This window comes from Glandiceps talaboti, chromosome 5, assembly GCF_964340395.1.
Source record: "Glandiceps talaboti chromosome 5, keGlaTala1.1, whole genome shotgun sequence".
NCBI classification, from domain to species: Eukaryota; Metazoa; Hemichordata; class Enteropneusta; family Spengelidae; genus Glandiceps; species Glandiceps talaboti.
Window position 1 is genome coordinate 279,251 of NC_135553.1, and position 22,037 is coordinate 301,287.

The window sequence follows — 22,037 nt, forward strand, 5'->3', positions numbered from 1 at the left end:
TCACGAAAAAGGGTCAGAACAAGATGTATGCACGGGTCTCCGCCACCTACACAAATAATACGAATATGTGATCCACCATGAAAAAAACGAATCAGCAATTGTATACGTCAATGCATCAGGTGTGTGAGTTGTCATATGTATAGATCACACTCAGAACTAGTTACCCCATGATAGGATTTATCATACAGAAAGATTTATCATACAGAAAGATATGTTTTTTGAGAAATTATATCATATTTGACATTCATGTCGGTATGATATGCGCAGTGCACCTTGAAACATTGGATCCCTCCCAACACTTATCATATACACATATGGTATTAACCCGTATTATGTATTATGCACTTCATATAGAAAATGTGGATTATATAGTTAAACGACTGTTTCCAAGGGTATAACTTAATCAAATCCAACGGAAATGTCGATAAGGTTGTTTTTAATAACCCCCCCCCCCCCACAATTGACAGTTTAAAACAATGTGGTTTGTTTGATCATTCAAAACGAAAACGCGAAACTGTGATTTTTGTCATCTATACGTTAATATAATATACATTATGATTTTCTATACATGTGGTCAACTTTAGTAGGAAATTATTCTACATCAGTAAAGATGAATTTTATTTATATTGATCGTCATTTTAAAAAACCCGGAAACTTTGAAGTCTCCTCTGAGTCTCCCCCTCAATACATCCATGATGTGAGTAATGGAGGAGAAAGGGGAGCCCATTGCGCAGCCTCAAATTGATCGTGCCTTCAGCAGGATATTAAGAGTTATCAAACGAATAAATTGGGCATGCATTAATCGGATAAACGAAACGTGAATTATAAGCTTATTGCGAATCGGCACTTGTTATAAGTTGGGATATGCTGTGGGCTGGGACTGGTCAATTGAACTTATGAATATTAATATCGGATACTGCCGTTCTGACATCCAATCAAACGCTAATAATTAAGTCACGTGACATCCATCTTTCAGTTCCTGTATGTGTAAACTTCAAAAGTAAGGGCCTGGTACTCGTGGGGCTTCGTTTGTGACGTTCAGTTCTGCTGCATGCTACGCTCGGTAACCATGTCGAAGGTACGGAACGGCACGTCGTCCGAGAAGGACAGACAGCGGGACGAGCTGATCCAAAAGTTTGTAAAACTCCGGAAGGATGCTGAGAATGAGGGTCTTGACGCGCAAAAAGTAAAGGAAATTTTGTCGTGCTGCATTGGTAAACAAGCGCAAGAGAGACACACAACTTCCGTGTTTGGTCGGTGTACCCATTCTGTGAAATGGGTACTGCGACAATTTAAGTCCGTGTATTTTATTTCGTTTTTCGTACCAGTTCTGGTTGGTGTGTTCATGATGTTGTACAGAGCTGATTTTCAACTTGATTTATTCTTTGAAGATGTAAAAGCGACACCATGCTTAGTAGATACAAACTTTGTTGTAATGGAAATGACCCGACCCCTTGTCAAATGCGATATGTGTATGGCTCTTGACACTGCACCGGTTGTTGAAAACCTTAGTCGCGAAGAATTCATGGAAAAATATGCCTACAGTGGCGTACCGGTCCTTGTGACTGGCGCCACCGTGAACTGGACTGCTATGGACACATTCAGTTTTGGTTTCTTCAAAGAACTGTATACGGGCACAGATGGGGCTCTCCAAAATGTCGAAGACGAATGTCAATTCTTTCCCTACAATACTGAGTTTGTCACACTCGCCGAAGCTTTCAACATGTCGGATGACAGAGCGAGATTTAAGGAGAATGAGAAAACGTGGTATATTGGATGGTAAGTAAATACGGAAATGAGGAAATGGTATTCAGTGAATTGTATCTTTTATTTTCCAACTATTCCGACAGATAAATATGTACATATCAATATCTAACGGGAAAGGGGGAATGGAAATAGTTGTCTTGCAACTAATCAAGTCCAGCGAGAGTAATCCTCTTTTCGTCACTAATTCAACCTTGATGTCGTTCTTTTTAAGAATTGATATGAAATTATACAATTCATTCACAGTTACCGATATTTAGGATAAATACACATATTTTTAGAATCCACAAATGTTCTTTACGTGAATGTCAGAATAGTTGGTAAATGTATTTGTAATTTTGTAATTATTATATATTTTTGGGAATAAAGAAAAATTATTAATGCTTCAAGGATACTTTTTACGTCTTTTTAATAGATGATAGCTATTTCCGTAACATTGAATTAGTGTCTGTTGACCACATTGCTATAACAATATGGTGGCATAGGTTGTCAACATCTCAAGATAACAATGCAGTAAAACATTGCATAGGGAGTACATGAGGAATTGAGGATGACTGGTTGCTAAGCAACCGTTTCTCCCAAGGCTGTAACCTGTGAAAGAAATAAAACCTGTGAAATGAAATGTTAGCTAATCTCTCTGGGAAATGGAATATAGACTTGAGAAGGATTACACAGAATTAAAGAGATATTTAATTTAAGTTCACATTGAAACCATGCAGATTTTAAGTCCCTTGCTGGAAGTATCATATTGCAGACTTGATGCGTATCCAGAGGCAACCATTATACAAAACATATTGGATTAACACCTGCAGACACAGCAGGATGTCATCATATGTAACATTTACTTCAATAAATCTAGAATTAGTGAAAGGTTAGCATGTATTTCACTTCCCCGTCTATTTTGACATTTTATTTTCAAGTCAAAATGATGGCAGAGACTGATATCATTTAGAGACAAGGAATGGAAATTTTCAGGTCTGCTGACTCTTTTTGGTGTACTGCCTTTATAATGAAGTGATTTGGAGTATGATTTTCATTTTGATTTCAGAAATTAAAACAGGGCTTGGTACATTTTTAGCACAACTGAACTGGTATAGGCATGGTGCGGTGTCTGTCTGTCTGTCTGTCTGTCTGTCTGTCTGTCTGTCTGCCTGTCTGTCTGTCTGTGTGTCTATCTGTCTGTCTGTGTGTGTGTAGACAACTTAAAGTCAAAAACTGCCAGACTGATTGCCTTGGTCTTTGGTGGGGACATTACCTTTGGTGTATAATTGGGAAATTGTGCAAAGCCAAATGATCACATCATGGGTATGGGATTTGGGTAAAAAAATGCAATTTTTGGTCAAAAAACTTAAACTCAAAAACTACTTGGTAGATTGGTCTGAAATTTGGTGGGAACATTCTTAGGGGTGTGTAAATTTAGATTTCTTCATGGCACGATTCCATAAGTAATATGCAAAATAGGGCTAAAATGTGTCTTTTTGGTCAAAAACAACAGGGATTAATAAACAAATGAATAAACATTCAAATGTATGCAAATATACCTAGCAACAAGACCATGCCCATAGCAACAGCTATATTATGATGTATATCACAAAGATATCATCAGGTATTCATTGACAATGAAAGAATGTATGCAAATATGTCTAGCAACATGACCACACCCATAGCAACAGTCAAATGATCATGTATATTGCAAAGATAACAACAGGGCTGGATTATTTTTAGGCAACTGGATAATCATTCAGGAAAGGAACACCTTTAATAATACCTAGAGTATAGATCAGTAGGTGGATAAACATTTTTAAAAACTGTACAGTTGTGCTACACCTATGCCATTGATTAGTACAGCTGGTTTACTAGACTGATCAGTACACCTGGTTTACTAGATTGATCAGTACACCTGGTTTACTAGATTGATCAGTACAGCTGGTTTACTAGATTGATCAGTACACCTGGTTTACTAGACTGATCAGTACAGCTGGTTTACTAGATTGATCAGTACACCTGGTTTACTAGACTGATCAGTACAGCTGGTTTACTAGATTGATCAGTACACCTGGTTTACTAGACTGATCAGTACACCTGGTTTACTAGATTGATCAGTACAACTGGTTTACAAGATTGATCAGTACACCATGGTTTACTAGATTGATCAGTACACCTGGTTTACCAGATTGATCAGTACACCTGGTTTACTAGATTGATCAGTACACCTGGTTTACTAGATTGTTCAGTACACCTGGTTTACTAGATTGATCAGTAGAGCTGGTTTACTAGATTGATCAGTACACCTGGTTTACTAGATTGATCAGTACACCTGGTTTACTAGATTGATCAGTACATCTGGTTTGCTAGATTGATCAGTACAACTGGTTTACTAGATTGATCAGTACAACTGGTTTACTAGATTGATCAGTATACCTGGTTTACTAGATTGATCAGTACAGCTGGTTTACTAGATAATTGATCAGTACACTTGGTTTACTAGATTGATCAGTACACCTGGTTTACTAGACTGATCAGTACACCTGGTTTACTAGACTGATCAGTATTCAGTTAAAAACTGATGGGGAGTACAAAATGATGGTTTTATCAAAAATACTACTTGTAAGCATCAATTAAAACTGATAGACTTGAACAACTGAAACGCCTTTCTTCTATTTCTCATATTATTAAAGTTGTATCGTAAACAACCATTTATGATGCAGTCATGCAGCTCACTTACATCCCTAGCTTTTTTTATCTGCATCTCCCATTATCAACCTTACAAATGTCAAACTGTACATCTAAACAGGACTTTCAAAGAATCTGTTTATAACATCTCCAAATGTAAATATCTATCTATTGAGAAACTTGCCACGACACATGCAGTGCGTAATTGTACTATATTGTATCACCTCAAGGTCTCAAAAACCTTTTTCATAGAATAGAGGCAGCAAGCTTGGGGACTCATCCTGTATATGTTAATCATAATACTATCCACTTCAGGAGTAAAGTACATGAGGACTTGACAATTATACATTGGAAGATCAATACTCGTTACCTGTTTGAATAGAAATATCATTTATCTTATTCAATGTGGATTATCAATGTGTGTCAGGCTATCAAAGAAATGAGAACAATATGTAATGGTGAAAGAAGAGCCATGGGATCCCGGTAGCACAACATTTCAACTCTGCTGGCCATTACATTGAGTATAATTGAAAGTGTCCATTCCCAATGTTTGTGTTCAAATAATTTGTAACTTTAAAGCGGGTATATTATGACTGCTATGACTGATCAGTACAGCTGGTTTACTAGATTGATCAGTACAACTGGTTAATACTAGATTGATCAGTACAGCTGGTTTACTAGATTGATCAGTACAGCTGGTTTACTAGATTGATCAGTACACCTGGTTTACTAGATTGATCAGTACACCTGGTTTACTAGATTGATCAGTACACCTGGTTTACTAGATTGATCAGTACACCTGGTTTATTAGATTGATCAGTACACCTGGTTTACTAGATTGATCAGTACAGCTGGTTTACTAGACTGATCAGTACACCTGGTTTACTAGATTGATCAGTACAGCTGGTTTACTAGATTGATCAGTACAGTTGGTTTACTGGATTGATCAGTACACCTGGTTTACTAGATTGATCAGTACAGCTGGTTTACTAGATTGATCAGTACACCTGGTTTACTAGATTGATCAGTACACCTGGTTTACTAGATTGATCAGTACACCTGGTTTACTAGATTGATCAGTACGCCTGATTTACTAGATTGATCAGTACACCTGGTTTACTAGATTGATCAGTAGAGCTGGTTTAGAAATTAGTAGTAGACAAGTAGTACACCTGGTTTACTGGACTGGTCAGTACAGCTGGTTTACTAGTAGACTGATCAGTACACCTGGTTTACTAAACTGATCAGTAGAGCTGGTTTACTTGACTGATCAGTGCACCTGGTTTACTAGACTGATCAGTACACCTGGTTTACTAGACTGGAACTTTAAAGGTCTGTTGTTGTGTATGCACACCTATAATCACTCACTACACCCTGACAGTTGTGAAATGGTTCACATAATGCAACCAAATGCTTTACTGTGAAATCTTTGCAGTAACGGTAATACTTGTTATGAGCAGTTTTTCAACATAAGATATTTACATGGCAGGTTTACCAAAATCATCAAGTATAGTACTTATGTATTGCATACTTAACTCTCAAAACAAATTGTTGAAGTTAATTGAACACATGTGAGAAGATTGACATTGAAAAAAAAAGTTAAGACAAGTATTTTACCTATTTAACCTCATTTGAAAGGCAATGTGTTATCAGGAACACATTTTATTCAAGAAAAAGATAGCAATCTCCTATTTTCCCATAGAGCTATTTTACAATTGTGGCTAATTTCATAAAAAGTATTTCAAAACTTAAAATAAAAAATTGATTTTGTATATCTATATTATCATATTAAACAATTGAAGTCTTTGTCTTGATCAAAAGCTGTACGTTTGGGTAAACCTGGTTCAAAATGGTTAAAAAATTAATTCTCAGCTTTGTATTTAAACGACACATTTTTTCCTATTCTTTTGTGATGGGAATTGCTCCAATTTATTTTCTTTTTATGCAGATGAATACACACATAAACACAATCTCCCATTTCTACAGATATCTTTCAGTGTATGGTACTTAATAGTAATACATGGCACGGCTACATGTATGTCACAATGACATGCTCCATATCACCATGAAACTGTCAAGGCTTTCCCAGTCAGTCCACAGGCTATCCTGGAGTCACCCAGGCCTGGCAACGCCACCTATGGGTTCCATGTGAAAATTCCCACAGATTGTTCAAATATCGATCGTTGCTCCAGGGGTCCCCTTAAATATATGCACTTACTGTGTGCGAGATTGACGAGTGATATTGCAGAACACTCACCCTGGCTTTGGGTTTGTCACAGAAAAATCACCTGTCTCCAGTGGGATTCAAATTCATGACCTCCCAACTGCTAAAATCCTGAGCTCTAACCAATATGCCACATGAGTCGGTTTTAATAACATTCATGTACCATATATTTATGTGCCTAATTTCCAGTAACTTTGATGGGTGGAGACAAAGTACCAAATATTTAGATTATTAAGTATTTTCTTCAAATCCTGTAGAAGATTTCAATTCAAATACAAAGAGACATGTCATTATTAATTGTGCTACCTTTTGATATCATATCAGTATGGACTAATTATTAATTGTGCTACCTTTTGATATCATATCAGTATGGACTAATTATTAATTGTGCTACTTTTTGATATCATATCAGTATGGACTAATTATTAATTGTGCTACCTTTTGATATCATATCAGTATGGACTAATTATTAATTGTGCTACTTTTTGATATCATATCAGTATGGACTAATTATTAATTGTGCTACCTTTTGATATCATATCAGTATGGACTAATTATTAATTGTGCTACCTTTTGATATCATATCAGTATGGACTAATTATTAATTGTGCTACCTTTTGATATCATATCAGTATGGACTAATAATTAATTGTGCTACCTTTTGATATCATATCAGTATGGACTAATTATTAATTGTGCTACCTTTTGATATCATATCAGTATGGACTAATTATTAATTGTGCTACCTTTTGATATCATATCAGTATGGACTAATTATTAATTGTGCTACCTTTTGATATCATATCAGTATGGACTAATTATTAATTGTGCTACCTTTTGATATCATATCAGTATGGACTAATTATTAATTGTGCTACCTTTTGATATCATATCAGTATGGACTAATAATGAGGACAGTAATTTGTTTTTGTTGACAATCTTAATTGTGTAGGGAAACATTTGAAATTACCATACTGTTAATTGAATTCAGATTACCTCTCAGTCTAAGTTTATTATATGATTGATGTTACATTGACCACAGAAATGATTATTGTTTTACTCTAGAGCAGTATGATAGTTGCAATGCTTAGCTCAGATAGAGGAATTAGTCAGAAGTATGACATGCAGTCTGTTAACAGGAAATAGGATATGTAGAGCATAATTTGAGTGATTCATTTATAAGCTCCAAGAGAACAAAGTTATTGATAATATGATTGTGAGAACTATACAAGGTTACATAGTTGAAGGAAATTGAATAGCTGTCAGTTCTTACAATTATATTGATCCCGTATTGGTCTCAAGATAGACCCAAAATCAATTTGGCACAGAGAAAAAAAAGTGAATTATCTCTAAGAGGGAGATTTGTATTGATTGAAAAGTACTGTATGTCTCACCAGGAAGTCATTCTCAATTCTCTGGGATATAACTGTAATGTGTGTGGAAATAAGGCTGAAAACATCACCTATTACCTCATCAATTGAAAGTACTGAAGTGACAATTAACATCATATAATGATGACTCTCCAGGCAATTGTTATAAACCAAGTAATCTCATGTTCTCCAATTTCATTTCCCTGCTGATAAACAATGCATTTATTCCAACTTAATTGCAATTATCATTATTCAATTCTTTCTGAGTGGAATTGTTAAACAAGGAAATGTAATTTCCTTGTTTCGCTAAGTATGTTAAAGGTACTGCTTGTCACCTCATATTCACACTATATTTTACCATCACGAGACGGTAGATACATGAATGTGAAACAGTCATTACAGCCTGTTTAAGTATTAGAATAAAATTTACCTCTGTTAAAGGAGCCAACAAGTGAATGGAAATTGAATGATATGTAATATTTCTACTGTGCATTATTTTGATTTTATAATCATGTACATGTACTTTAGGTTGATGGTGTCAAAATACTAATAAAGAGACTGTACAGTGACAGTTACACCATGGTCTCAGACCACTAAAAAGAGTGGTCCATTAAAGCAACAGTGCACTTCAATGAGATAACAAAAAAGAAGAAGCCAAACCTTACATGTAACTTGGGCTTTGAATGTATAGAAAACCAAAATTATCGAATAATATTGCCATGGTCACAAAAGTACAGCAATTAATGTGCAACGTTTTTCTTGTACTGTACATTATGTTGAAAGGTGATAGAGATATTATCGTATAATACACAATACACTTAGCAATGCACCATCTTTGTAACCATGACAATTTTAAAAGTATCATGTTTAGTCCCATATGTTACATGTAATGCAACTGGAGGGAAAGTAGTATGCTATTATTTATTGATTTATACAATCATATTGATGGAAATCATATCATTGAAGGATTAATTTTCATGGCTGTAAGGAGGCAAAGTCTTCAGTAAGATGATAACTACTATAAGTTGCAATGTTAATGAGCCTCCTCTATTCTTGTGACAGTTCAGAGGTAAAAAAAAGAAATAATGTCCTTATATTTCTTCATTATCTGTCGGCAAGTTGCAGTCTCCCTATTGCCATTTAAAGTGTTATATTTTGTCTGCCAAAAGAAGTCCTGTAATTATTTCACCTTCATAAGGGAATCTGTCTGTCTGTCTGTCTGTCTGTCTGTCTTGTCTGTCTGTCTTGTCTGTCTGTCTGTCTGTCTGTCTGTCTGTGGATAATATATCTCAAAAACTACTGCAGACAAACTTGCTGCACATCTCCTTTATGGTAATGACAAGAACTGATTAAGTTTTGACAAACATTCTATGAATATTAATGTATAATATGCATAATTAATGATTTTCAGTGATTATACTATTTTCAGTGATTGTACTAAGTTTGCAAGCATCAAATTACATATAATTTGTTATATACAATTATGATAATTAAAGCACACATTTTGTTTAGCTTGTTGGTGAAGCTTTTAATTTTAGTGAGTCATTTGCATAATTAATTATTAATAAAGGGATGGTAGCGCAGAATTTTGCTTTCTGACAATTTGTGTAGGATCAACAAACTAAAGTCATGCATTTTTCCCTTACAGAAGGCATTCATTTACATCTGGTGAATTATACACACATGTAATCATATCTATAGTCAATCTGATTAAAATCCGATGTAGATGTCGGCTAATCATTCATTGCTATTTTACCTTCGTTATTTTGCCTGAATTGACCTTCGTAGTACATGTTTACGTTTTTAGCCTGATCGCCTCCTCTACCTCTAGCACTGTGAAAGATTGTTTTCAAATGCCTGCCACTGGTAAATTTGTTGTCCAGATAGATGCAAATTCTTGCTCTGTAGAGTTATAGATTTGTCACACTGACTATAAACAACTGTTTGATTGGAATTTAAGAACCCTTTGAATAAATTAATGATTTGTTGTTCACATGACAATTTAATATTATTTCCATGGCAATAAGTATCATTTTGCATCAAGTACGTTAATCTTGATCATCTGTAATTGTGATATATAATCGGAGTTTCCTGGTTTAGCCAGTTTTTAACCCCTGCTTCTTGAAATACTTTATGTCACCATAATACCCAATTTTGTAAGATACGTGTCCTTGAAATGGTAAAAAAATATATATATGTACCATGATTATGCCTCCTCTCCCCCCCCCCCCCCCCCCCCCCCACATTTTATTTTCAACTTTACCAGAAGTGAAATTTAACAATTTAGCTCTTCATTTTTTAGGCATTATGTAGAGGTTAATTTGACCCCTCTTTGAATACATGTATAACCTTTGACCTCATAATTTGGACAATGTTAAGTTTCCAAGTTGCTGTTTTTCACATTTTTCTGGGATTTTTCAAAAACATTTAGGTTGCCAGTTTTCAAAAGGTTTCCGAGGCTTTTCACTCCTTTTTTCAGACAGAATGTAGCTTTTTTATTTTTGTTAGTGTTTATGTTTGTAATTTGAATCTGCTGGGATACACCTGTGCTCATAATACCCAGCCAAGTACACCTCCCCCCTCCTACCCAGAACACGTTATGCCAAGCTCTCTGCTATGGAGTGATTAGTTCATGGCATGGCATGACGTGACATGTTATATCTTACAGAATACCATGAGAGAGTCGTGAAAAAAGAAACATTTTAAATTAATATTTTAGTTGACATTTTTCACATCTTGTGCAATGAGGAGAAATTGATCACTTTTGTTTCAAGAAATGAAAATGAAGAAAAACGATCACCAATTAAAGCAATATGTAAATTAGAGTATGAAAATAACACAGATACTAGAATAAATAACTTGTATGTTTTGCTGTGAGCCTACAAGAAGTCAGAAAGTGTTTGTTTACCCAAGGTGCACTGTGGTATTTGACCTCTTAGGTATGAAATAAAACATTTTCTGTACATACTTGTAATGAAAATGAGTCTGGACTAATATGATATATTTGCTATGTAAACTGAAATTTTGAAATCAAGAAATGTTTTTTTCCCCCAATTGTAGCTTTTAACGGCTGGTACAAAAAGGACTCACAAAATATTTGGAGTTTCATAAGGGTTTGACTTTTCCATGACAAGATTTTGTTCAGTGTTGTGCTCACATTGACAAGCTTATTAATCAATATTAACAGGAAAAGAATTAGGCATTTTAAATGTGATGTCCTTTCATAATTAAGTGACATCAAAAAATACAAATTGAAAACCTTGCCGAAACTATTTGGGTCATACATGTATTTTTTACAGTATATAGCTTCTGTGATGCCAGTGTTACAATTACTCATCTTTTTTTACTTGTAATGAGTTGGTGTGTCTGACGTGTTCAAGTGTTCATTAATATCTATCAATATTGTATGATCCAAGATAAAAAATTAATACATTTCTTACTCCAACTGTTTCAGTAGAGTTTTGTGAAATTAGGTGTAAATTCTACCAGATAGGTGAAAATGACCAAAGGAGTAATTCATAATCCAATTTCTTTGGTGATAATAAAAGTTGAGTGACAACTTTATGGTGTCAGTCATAATGAATTCCTGAAAGTATATAGAAAATTGAATATAAAAGGATCCTTTATGACACCTGAATGGCCATATGTTGTAATATGCATTGTAAATCAAACTCTGATAACTTAGTAATTACCATAAATTTTGGAATTAGTCAAACAAGGATGAAATTATAACCTGACATTTTAATCCATAATGTATGAGGTTTTGAACTGGATGAATTCAAAACTATTCATTGACTATTAAACCTTTACTACATATACATAGCCCAGCAGTCAAGATGTTGTATTGATATTCCATTATTTTAATAAAGGGAAATTGGATGCAACTTTGAGTAAAGTGTTTTGTTTTGTTTTGTTTGTTTGTTTTGTTGGTTTTTTTTTTGGTTTTTTTTTTTTTGGGGGGGGGTGCCCTTTTCAATTTTATATATTTCAAATAAAACCTTTGAATATCAAGTTAAGGATTGGCAGTCAGTATTCAGACTCAACAGCCATTTGGTCCAAATACACTGTTCTGGAGCTGATCTCCACAAAGTGCAAAATAGTTAGTATTGTAAAGGAAAGAAATGTATTTTGTACTGATGAATATATGCCAATAATAGTCAGACCGTTTACCTTTCAATAACTCATTAAAGTCAATCTCAGATGTTTTTTAAAAAGGCAAACTGATGCCGAATACACTTCACCATAGCAACATGAAGATAAAGAAGAGCAGTTGCTAGGCAATGGAATTAGCGATTAGAAGTATTTATCCAGGTTGAATATCAATAAGCTTGTTGGCAAGTCTTCACTCTCTGTTTCAGTCACGTCTGCAGGCTTCCTGGTATTTATAGTCAAATAATCCACAGGCGTCTCCAACAGCAAAGCTGACATTAACCCAAAAGAGAAGCCTGATTTTGAGACCAAAAAGTTTCAACAAAGACTTGGGTACAACAACTTTCCAGACTCTGTTTGTATCAGTATGTGATAATCTGACTATACTCTGATTTTCATCTTGTCTGTCTGGTATTGATTAATCTCTGTCAATGTCTAAATTGTCTGACTATTTCTGTCTTGTCACTCTTAATGTCTACTATAATTATTAGCAAGTACATTTGTTTTATAGAGTAAACACCCTTAATAATGGTCAACACAAGTACAAGTATATAGATAACATTCTTGGAAATCACAGGTGATATTTCTTCCACCTCTTGACAGGGTGTCTAACATAAAAGAGGCTGTGGTTTACAATGATAATCAAGAAAATATCTAATTTAAATTTAAAATATTTGTGAGTTGATCAAGAAAAATATCTAATTTGAATTAGAAATATTTGTCAGTTGATCAAGAAAAATATCTAATTTGAATTAGAAATATTTGTTAGGTGATCAAGAAAAATATCTAATTTGAATTAGAAATATTTGTTAGGTGATCAAGAAAAATATATCATTTAATTGTTGTCTAGGCTATTTTTCATTCCAATTCTTTACTTAGTAAAAATGTCATCATTTTGTTTAAAATAAACATATCACAGGTCATATACATGTATATATTCAACATATCAGCAAAGACATTAAAAATATTGTTTGTTTATGATATGATGAAATTTGACACGTGTATATTATGTCATATTTTTCAAATTTACAAGGCAATTTTTTATCAGTTTGAAATATTAGTGAGTTGATCAAGAAAAGCATCTTCTTTAAAATTTGAAATATTTGATGTAGGCAAAGAATTAATGATTTGGAGAAAACATTGGACAGTACATATTACATTTGGCATACAAAGGAAACTCTTTTGCAGTGTGGATGAGATTATTTACTATATATATATATATGTATGGTCTAGATCATTGACCTGACTTGTCATTATAGCTGTCCAAGAGGAATCCAATTTGCCCTGTATATTATGACACTCATATTAGATTTCATGTAAAATTGCCAATATATTTAGGCAAAAAATTTTGTCTTAAGGGTTAAGACAGAGATGTTAACATGATCCTTTTAACTTAAGTGTGTTATCTGAAATAAATGAATATCTTCTGCTGCAAAGAGAACTGCAGTATATCCCAATCTCTATACCTATTCTAACAAATGATACACTTTTGACACAGTTCACTGATGAGCACATTTTACTCTTGATAAAGAGTAAAGACAAAGAATGGTATATTGGATATAGTACATGTAGTTGGTATATATATATTTACATATATATACTGAAGGCATTATTCCATGACGGTAATAAGCCAAAAAGAAAGTTAAATTGGATGTGTTTAACGCTTATTACTGGCAAGCAGGAAATAAACAAGACGTGTATCTAAATTGCATGTAATGATGTGAAAGTAGTGTTGTAACCATAAGTTTTATGAGATTTCTGAAATAAAGAACATGGAGTCAATATAATGAACACTATATGACAGTGTTACAGCTGCATGGTTTCAATACATTTATCACTATTACAGGGTACTTATAGCTAAGACTTTCATATAGGATTAATCTACAGGAAGGGCAGTATATTTCTATGCCAGGAGTACTGGTAGTGAGGGAAGTTTATGATACTACATGCTGTCAGTTTTAGGGAGTAAGGCTTTATTCGAATACAGCAGGCATTACACCAATATATATGTATAAATGTTTTATCTTTTTGTTTTCACTTAAAGAGATGGGTGTAGGCAAGTCCCAAAAGTAAATGTCTACATCAAGACCATCACATACGACATGCTTTGATTCCATATTATTAAAGCTTAATTGTTTAGCTGTGCAGATCATGGTTTGAAAATTTCAAGAGAAAATAATCTGCACTATTTGAAAAGAAAAGAAAGAAGTTTTAATGGTGTACATAGACATTTTTATAAAGCAATATAATATTGCTAACTTAAATTGAGTAAGTAAGTTTAAGACATTTCTAGGTCTGTAACTCATTCTAGATTTTCAACCATTCTCTTGAGGTAAAAATCCTACTCTTCTATACTTTAAGATTTGCATTTGATACAGCAGTAGGTCATTATGACACAATTTATTTCACTATTCAACATCCTGCATCTATTCTGTAATTTCATTACTTATTCAGTGCACAAGTAATAAATGAAAAACAATGAATGCATAATCCTGGCAGGTTATAGTTGGAAAAAGTCTTTGAAAAAGTATATTTAATATGCTCTTTGTAAACATTCGAGCTCTTATGTGAAAAAACAATCTCAAGATATTGAAAATATATTATAATCATATATCATAATTTTAGTCTCCAATGGGCAAGTCCTCTGACGTGTATGCATGGACCAGTTTCAACCAAACCTGGCATAACTGTCAGATAATGTAGTCAAATAACTTTATTTTATGACCTCTGTGATAATGACCAATTGGTAAGCCATATAGTCATAAAGTCCGGAATATAAATGTTTAATTTGAAAATGGGAGTATGTTTTCAATGAAGATTTGTAATATTTGTATTAAATAGATATTCTGGCAACTGTATTGTTCTCCAGGGATTTGAGTAAGTATGAAGGGCCGTTGTGTCGCTATAGATCCAAATCAGGGGTAATAATTGTAAAGTATTGGGTGGGAAAGTGCTATATAAGAACCAACATTATTAATATTATTATTATTATTGTTGAATCGTCATAAATTAACATAGGCCTGACCTCTATACAGCTCCGTCCAAGATGTATCATAATCTTTCCGGTAGAAAAATATATGCTCAGAATGCTTGTGAGAATGTATTTATTACCTCCGTAACTGTATAACTTGAATAAACACATGTACAAGTAGTTGAGATATGGTGTGTTTTATGCCGTATTTCCTTCATAATTTTGAATAAGCATGTACAGTGTTGTGATGCAAATGATAAAAGGCCAATTTTATTTCATGTGTATTTATATATTATATATTGTGACTGTGTATGTAATATACATCCACTGCAAAAGTTATAATTTATAAGATGCTCAAGGACAGTAAAATATAGTTACTTTGTTGGAGAAATGAATGTGATGTTTCGATCCATCTACTATGAACCTTAATCACGCAATGATTTAATTATTCAGTGTTAAATGATGATGTCTCATGACTGTAAAACATTAATATTTTATAATAAATTTTTTTTTTGCTGTTTGAGTTTTAAAGTTATATTACATGTATAACCTGCGATTTAAATATTGAGAACCCTATTTAAGTTATGGTTGCTCATAATGTTGCAGACAACAGGATGTTTATGTACCACATAGCACAAAGTTTTAATTAAGTCTAAAATTACCTAAAACACATGTATATCACCCCTGAGTTAATAAATATGAAATTATGATGATTGATTGAAGCATATAATCCTAAAAACTATAGATATCACATCCTGTCGGATCATAATTTCATATTGATATTCTGTCATTACTGTTTGTTATTGGATATAGTTGTGGGTCACAGTAGTACATATGACCTTTACATCAGTAATTTCCTGTAGAGGACAAAACCGGGATTTGTCACATCAAATACTTTTTATCCCCAGTAATGGTCCTAGGGGTGGATTAGGATTAGTCGGTCATAAATCCTTCAAATTGCTCCTAGACCATCAATACCACACCATCTGCATGTACGTTTGACAAGCATGCTACATGGCATAATACTCAAATTTTCTGTGGCAGTAATTGTAAAGATGAAGGCGTAGATTACCATTAATATTTCAAGATTTCATGAAAATTTCAAGAAAGGCATGCAAGTGTTTCTTTGGAAAATGATGTATGAAATATATATTCATAGTTTATAGTGATCTTTAATGCAGTGAAAGTCTCCTTTTGTGTCCAGCTTGTTATTTTGACCATAGCGTTTCTTTAGAAAGTAAAGTATAAAATATGTATTGTTGACTTTTTGTTGTCTAGAAACTCTTTCTTTAAACAGCAATACCTATTCTTTACCCTCTTACAGTCATATTATTATTATTTATTATTTTGATCACACAGTATTATATGAATGTTTCTTGTAATATAGAAACAAAATTCTTGGCTTTAAGTGATCATTTGCCATGCAGTGAAACTGTGAATTGGCAATACTTGTAGTAATCTTATCTTTTTTATGATTAGATTATTATTGTGGAAAATGAAGTATGAAGTATTCATTGTTCAATTTTGGGTTCTGGTGTCCTAATTGTCATGCAGTCAGCAAATGAAACTTTTTTCCATGGGAGAGGATTTTATTTTTGTCAGTGGGTGGGAATAATAGCCAGTATGTCAGTGGGCAAAATGTATATTTCAGCAGACTGTGTGGGCAACTGAGTGGAGAAGGTAAATTAATTTAAGGTACTATCAGTGATTAATGATGAGGAGAGGGTAGTGGGCGAGTATTCCAGTATGGGGAAAGGGAAACTGGGAGTGACAAATATACTTTGGTAGTGCAGTAGGTATGTTAAGCACGTGAGAGGGCATTTTATAAAATGTTGCAATGGGAAGGCATATACGAACAGCTTTCACTTTCCCTTTAATTGCCAATAAAACCCAAAACTGTGTCAATATATAAGTCTATTAACGTTTGTTTCACTATTTCAAAAGAATTCAGAAAATTGAGTTGTTGACTGCACCTGACGCAATGAAATGCTAATCTTTCTGTTAACTAGATGTATGCCGACCATAGTGATATTAAAAATAATAAAATACATTTATTCAGAATAGCTCGTCAGTGTTACAATACTTAGAAGTAAATGAAACACTTCTTTCCATTAAGCCCTCAAGCATCTCAACATTAACTATCATTCAAAATGATAAAAGTAGGTAAAATGGAACTCCCTTTTGATACTGAAATGCACTATACTTAAGTATACTTGCAGCAAGTAAGTATGATAAAAGTGTACTTTAAGTACAGTAGACTATAGATAGCTGAAGATGAATTTTAGCTGCTAGCTGTAAGCCAGGAATGGACTGATCTCAAGTCTCTTTGCAGAGCTTGCTGAACTTCATTAATATCTTTTGATTTGTAACAGAGGACCATGTCGTCTGCATAAAACTTTGGATTTTTATACCTGAAGGTTTTATATAACATTATACAAATACATGATTCGTCATTGTATACAAATACATATTCAGTATAATACCAGGTTTTAGTTCACTCAATTGAAAGTCATGGAATTACTGTGAGTACCATTTAAATATGTTCACAGTAAACATTCTGCTGGAAAAAACTCAGCTTGTACCCCCTTAATGAATATGAATATTGTACAAAAATCATTAGATTAAAGAGGCACAAAATTGCTAATTTTGCTAATAGTTTAATAGTTTAACTTGACATTTAAAATGAGGCAGTCATGGCTGTTGTAGATTCAACAGTACATTTAACCTTCAAGTTGTCACACAATATACATTTTGCATGTGTGATGTATTTATTGATATAAATATGATATAATTCATTTAAGTTTGTCAAGTGCAATTACATATGGATGATAACAATGACAACAACCATGTCAACAATAAAGGTGATGGTGATGAAGATAATGATGATGATGACAACGACAATGACGACGACGACGACGATGACGACGACGACGACGACGACGACGACGACAACGACAATGACAACGACAACAACGACAACAACAATGCTGCCACCACCGCCGACTACAATAAGGATGACAGTGATGGTGATGATGATGATGATGATGATGATGTATTTTTATACTTGAAGAAAAGTATGAAACAACAATTATGGTTAAGTCAGTTATTGTAAAAAAAATGTAAAAAAGTAAAAAATGTTTTCATGGTAAGGAAGTGATTTATAAAAAAGCTGGATAATAATTTGTTATTAAAAGTAAACACAAGTAATAAAACTACAATGTATTTATGCATAGTGAGAGTCCAGACATGTGCAAAGACTGGACATGATATATATGGACATTCAATAAAAAATATATATAAGATTTTTGCAATTACAAACACTGACCTGTTTATGCTGTTCCACATTTTTATAAGGAGAAAAACCAAATAAACTTGTTTTACAAATAAATACCTATTTCTCATGCATATGGCATACATGTCAGTGTTATTAGTATTAATGTTATGTCACACCCATGTTATTTTGTTTTTGAATTTGTACATATTTTGATTATATTGAAAATCTAATCTTTCGCATTTTTTTTGTAATTTTTTCATATTGAAGGAGTAATTGTCACCCCAAAGTATCCACAGTGTTAAGAGAGCATTATCAGCGGCCATATTTTCTTCCTGAAGACTCTGAATCAAGTTCTCTTGACTGGATTTTTATGGGAGGTTCAGGACAAGGTGCAAATATACATGTAAGTCAGAGTTATTTTTGATATGTTTGCAATGCTTATTAAGTGCACAATCATTATCAGACCAGATTAGAATATGATGAGGTTTACCTGACCTGACCCAAGCATACCCAAATTTTTCCTGCAAATATTTTTTTTATAAAGTTTGAGACACTAAAAAAATGGCATAAATCAGAGATTTCTGAACATAACTAAAAATGGAGGTGTCGATACACTAGCTTTGCCACAACCAAGGTTTCAGTACCATACTATTAAAATGTGTTATTTGGCCTTGTCTACAACATCTTAGAACTAAGGTTTGTATATGTTATTGCCAAATACTGTTCTAGATCTTGCTGTGAGAGATTATTTTTCCATTATACCGGAAAAATTACCTCGAGCAGCAAGATGTGAAACAGTATTTGCAAACAACATATTAATTTATACATCACCTGTGACTATGCTGTCATTTCATAATAAAATCAATTCTGTTTTATACTGTTGAGCATAATATCAAGCCACCTTTCTGATGACTACAGTGCGCCTGTTTACATCTCAGTATTAACTTTATACAGCTGTTGGTGAAAAATACACCTGCATATCTGCAGGGTTCTTGACCAATCAGAATGTGAGATTGGTGACATATAAAGGGTTTTATTTGACAGATAATTGACAAAACAAAATTTAAATTCAATGTCAATATTAAATCCTAAGATTTGCTGAAATTTTAAGCCAAATTGTACTGGATCTGTTCAAGAAGTTGGTGACATTCTACTTCTGTAACAATCTGCTATACTGTACCAGACTTGCAAGCTGAAATTTGTATTAATTCTTACATCTTACTGTCAATTTAATTATTATACCACAAACTCTAACAACAGTAGGAATCCAAAATTTGTACAAGCCAAGATTTCTGGAAGTATCTGAAATCTTCTTGCAGACTTGCAATATTTATAATAGTTTAATGTTTGTTAAAAAGTAATTCTCACAAATAGTCCAGCACAATATTGTGGTAATCATTTATACCAGAACTAAGTACTGCATGGTATCAAAGCTGGGAAATTAGGGTTAGCTAAGGTAGAGAATGTATAGTGTTGAAATCTGTAACTACCAATTGCCACTGTACCCAATATTTACAGACTTGCATGGTAGTAAAAATGAAATTACCAATTGTCAAATTATCATTATGTTGACAGCCACATTTGATTATAAGATAAGAAGCAAAGATCACCTTTTGAAGTAAAACTAAAATATTATGAAACCTATGGATGTCTTCTAGATCAATTTATCATTTTTTTTTTCATCCTTGACAAACTCACTGATGACTGCATACCAGGCTTTTGGGATTTGGACTTAGGTTTACAATATGGATATGAGCAAATGTCTTTTCATGGATTCAACACTCACCAATCACTTGTGACAATAAATCTTGCATCATGGGATCAATAAATAACTCAATTGAAATTGATATGTCCTTTCCAACAAAACTTGATATCCATATCAAGTGTTACATGTTACATTATTCAACTAGATAGAACACTTTAAAGTTTTTTCCCATGTAATTGTACCACAGAAATACTGTAGCTGTAGGCCACTTTCAATATTTCATTTTTTTTTCTGAAAGTCACATTTTCACACATGACACAAAGTGTACCTGATGTAACAATATTAAGTTACACATTAAAATCAGTATGATGAACAACACATACAATATACATATACATATAATATATCTGGAAAAAATGTCTCAAGCTTTAGAGGATGGTTTTCGAGTTGTAGGAATTCTGCAGATGATCATAATACATCCAAGTTGTATTTGATTCAATATATTTAAGCCATTCTTTTTTATTCCTCTGTTCAAGTCAGTTTTGTAGACTTGGCCATTTAACTGTAATTGTTTGTTTATATATCATCACAATTAATATAAAAAGAATTCATTTAAAAAGAAAAATATTGCCATGAGCCAGCCCATCATACTATGAAAAGCAAATCACGTCAAAGCAATCAAATTAGGTCATTGCGTAATATATATTAAACTTACAAATTTACATTTCATCTGAAATAGACTTTTAGGTGTGATATGTGTTTTTCTTGAGACAAAAATCCTGTGTATGAAAGTATGAATTTTTTATGAGACAAAACTGATCAGAGTAGTGGTATACATCTTGAGATGATATAGCATTATAACTAAAAGGCATTTAGAGCACACAATCATACATTATTTAAACATAAAAGCTATACCCACTTGAAGTCTGCTTCTCACATTTCCAATATGCTGCAAGTTAGTGATTCACAAACCTGTCACAACTGTCTGAGATAGCAAAGTGTGAGTTATTGATTCACAAACTAAGTCACAACTGTTTGAGAAAGCAAAGTGTGAGTTAGTGATTCACAAACTAAGTCACAACTGTTTGAGAAAGCAAAGTGTGAGTTAGTGATTCACAAACTAAGTCACAACTGTTTGAGAAAGCAAAGTGTGAGTTAGTGATTCACAAACTAAGTCACAACTGTCTGAGATGGCAAAGTGTGAGTTATTGATTCACAAACTAAGTCACAACTGTCTGAGAAAGCAAAGTGTGAGTTAGTGATTCACAAACTAAGTCACAACTGTCTGAGATAGCAAAGTGTGAGTTAGTGATTCACAAACTAAGTCACAACTGTTTGAGAAAGCAAAGTGACAGTGATTCACAAACTAAGTCACAACTGTCTGAGAAAGCAAAGTGACAGTTAGTGATTCACAAACTAATTCACAACTGTTTGAGAAAGCAAAGTGACAGTTAGTGATTCACAAACTAAGTCACAACTGTCTGAGAAAGCAAAGTGACAGTTAGTGATTCACAAACTAAGTCACAACTGTCTGAGATGGCAAATTGTGAGTTAGTGATTCACAAACTAAGTCACAACTGTCTGAGAAAGCAAAGTGACAGTTAGTGATTCACAAACTAAGTCACAACTGTCTGAGATGGCAAATTGTGAGTTAGTGATTCACAAACCTGTCACAACTGTCTGAGATAGCAAAGTGTGAGTTATTGATTCACAAACTAAGTCACAACTGTTTGAGAAAGCAAAGTGTGAGTTAGTGATTCACAAACTAAGTCACAACTGTTTGAGAAAGCAAAGTGTGAGTTAGTGATTCACAAACTAAGTCACAACTGTTTGAGAAAGCAAAGTGTGAGTTAGTGATTCACAAACTAAGTCACAACTGTCTGAGAAAGCAAAGTGTGAGTTAGTGA

The 22,037-nt window shown here is 33.4% G+C and overlaps 1 protein-coding gene across 1 annotated transcript in view; it reads left to right on the forward strand.

The window, feature by feature from the left end:
• Positions 1-1,015: 1,015 nt before the first annotated feature.
• Positions 1,016-22,037, forward strand: part of LOC144435850 (bifunctional arginine demethylase and lysyl-hydroxylase JMJD6-A-like) — a 30,171-nt gene continuing 9,149 nt past the window's right edge. The window contains exons 1-2 of the mRNA XM_078124486.1: positions 1,016-1,779; positions 18,693-18,828. Of these exons, the coding sequence (XP_077980612.1) occupies positions 1,052-1,779; positions 18,693-18,828 (864 nt within the window). The 5' untranslated portion in view covers positions 1,016-1,051. The remainder of the gene's footprint in view (positions 1,780-18,692; positions 18,829-22,037) is intronic.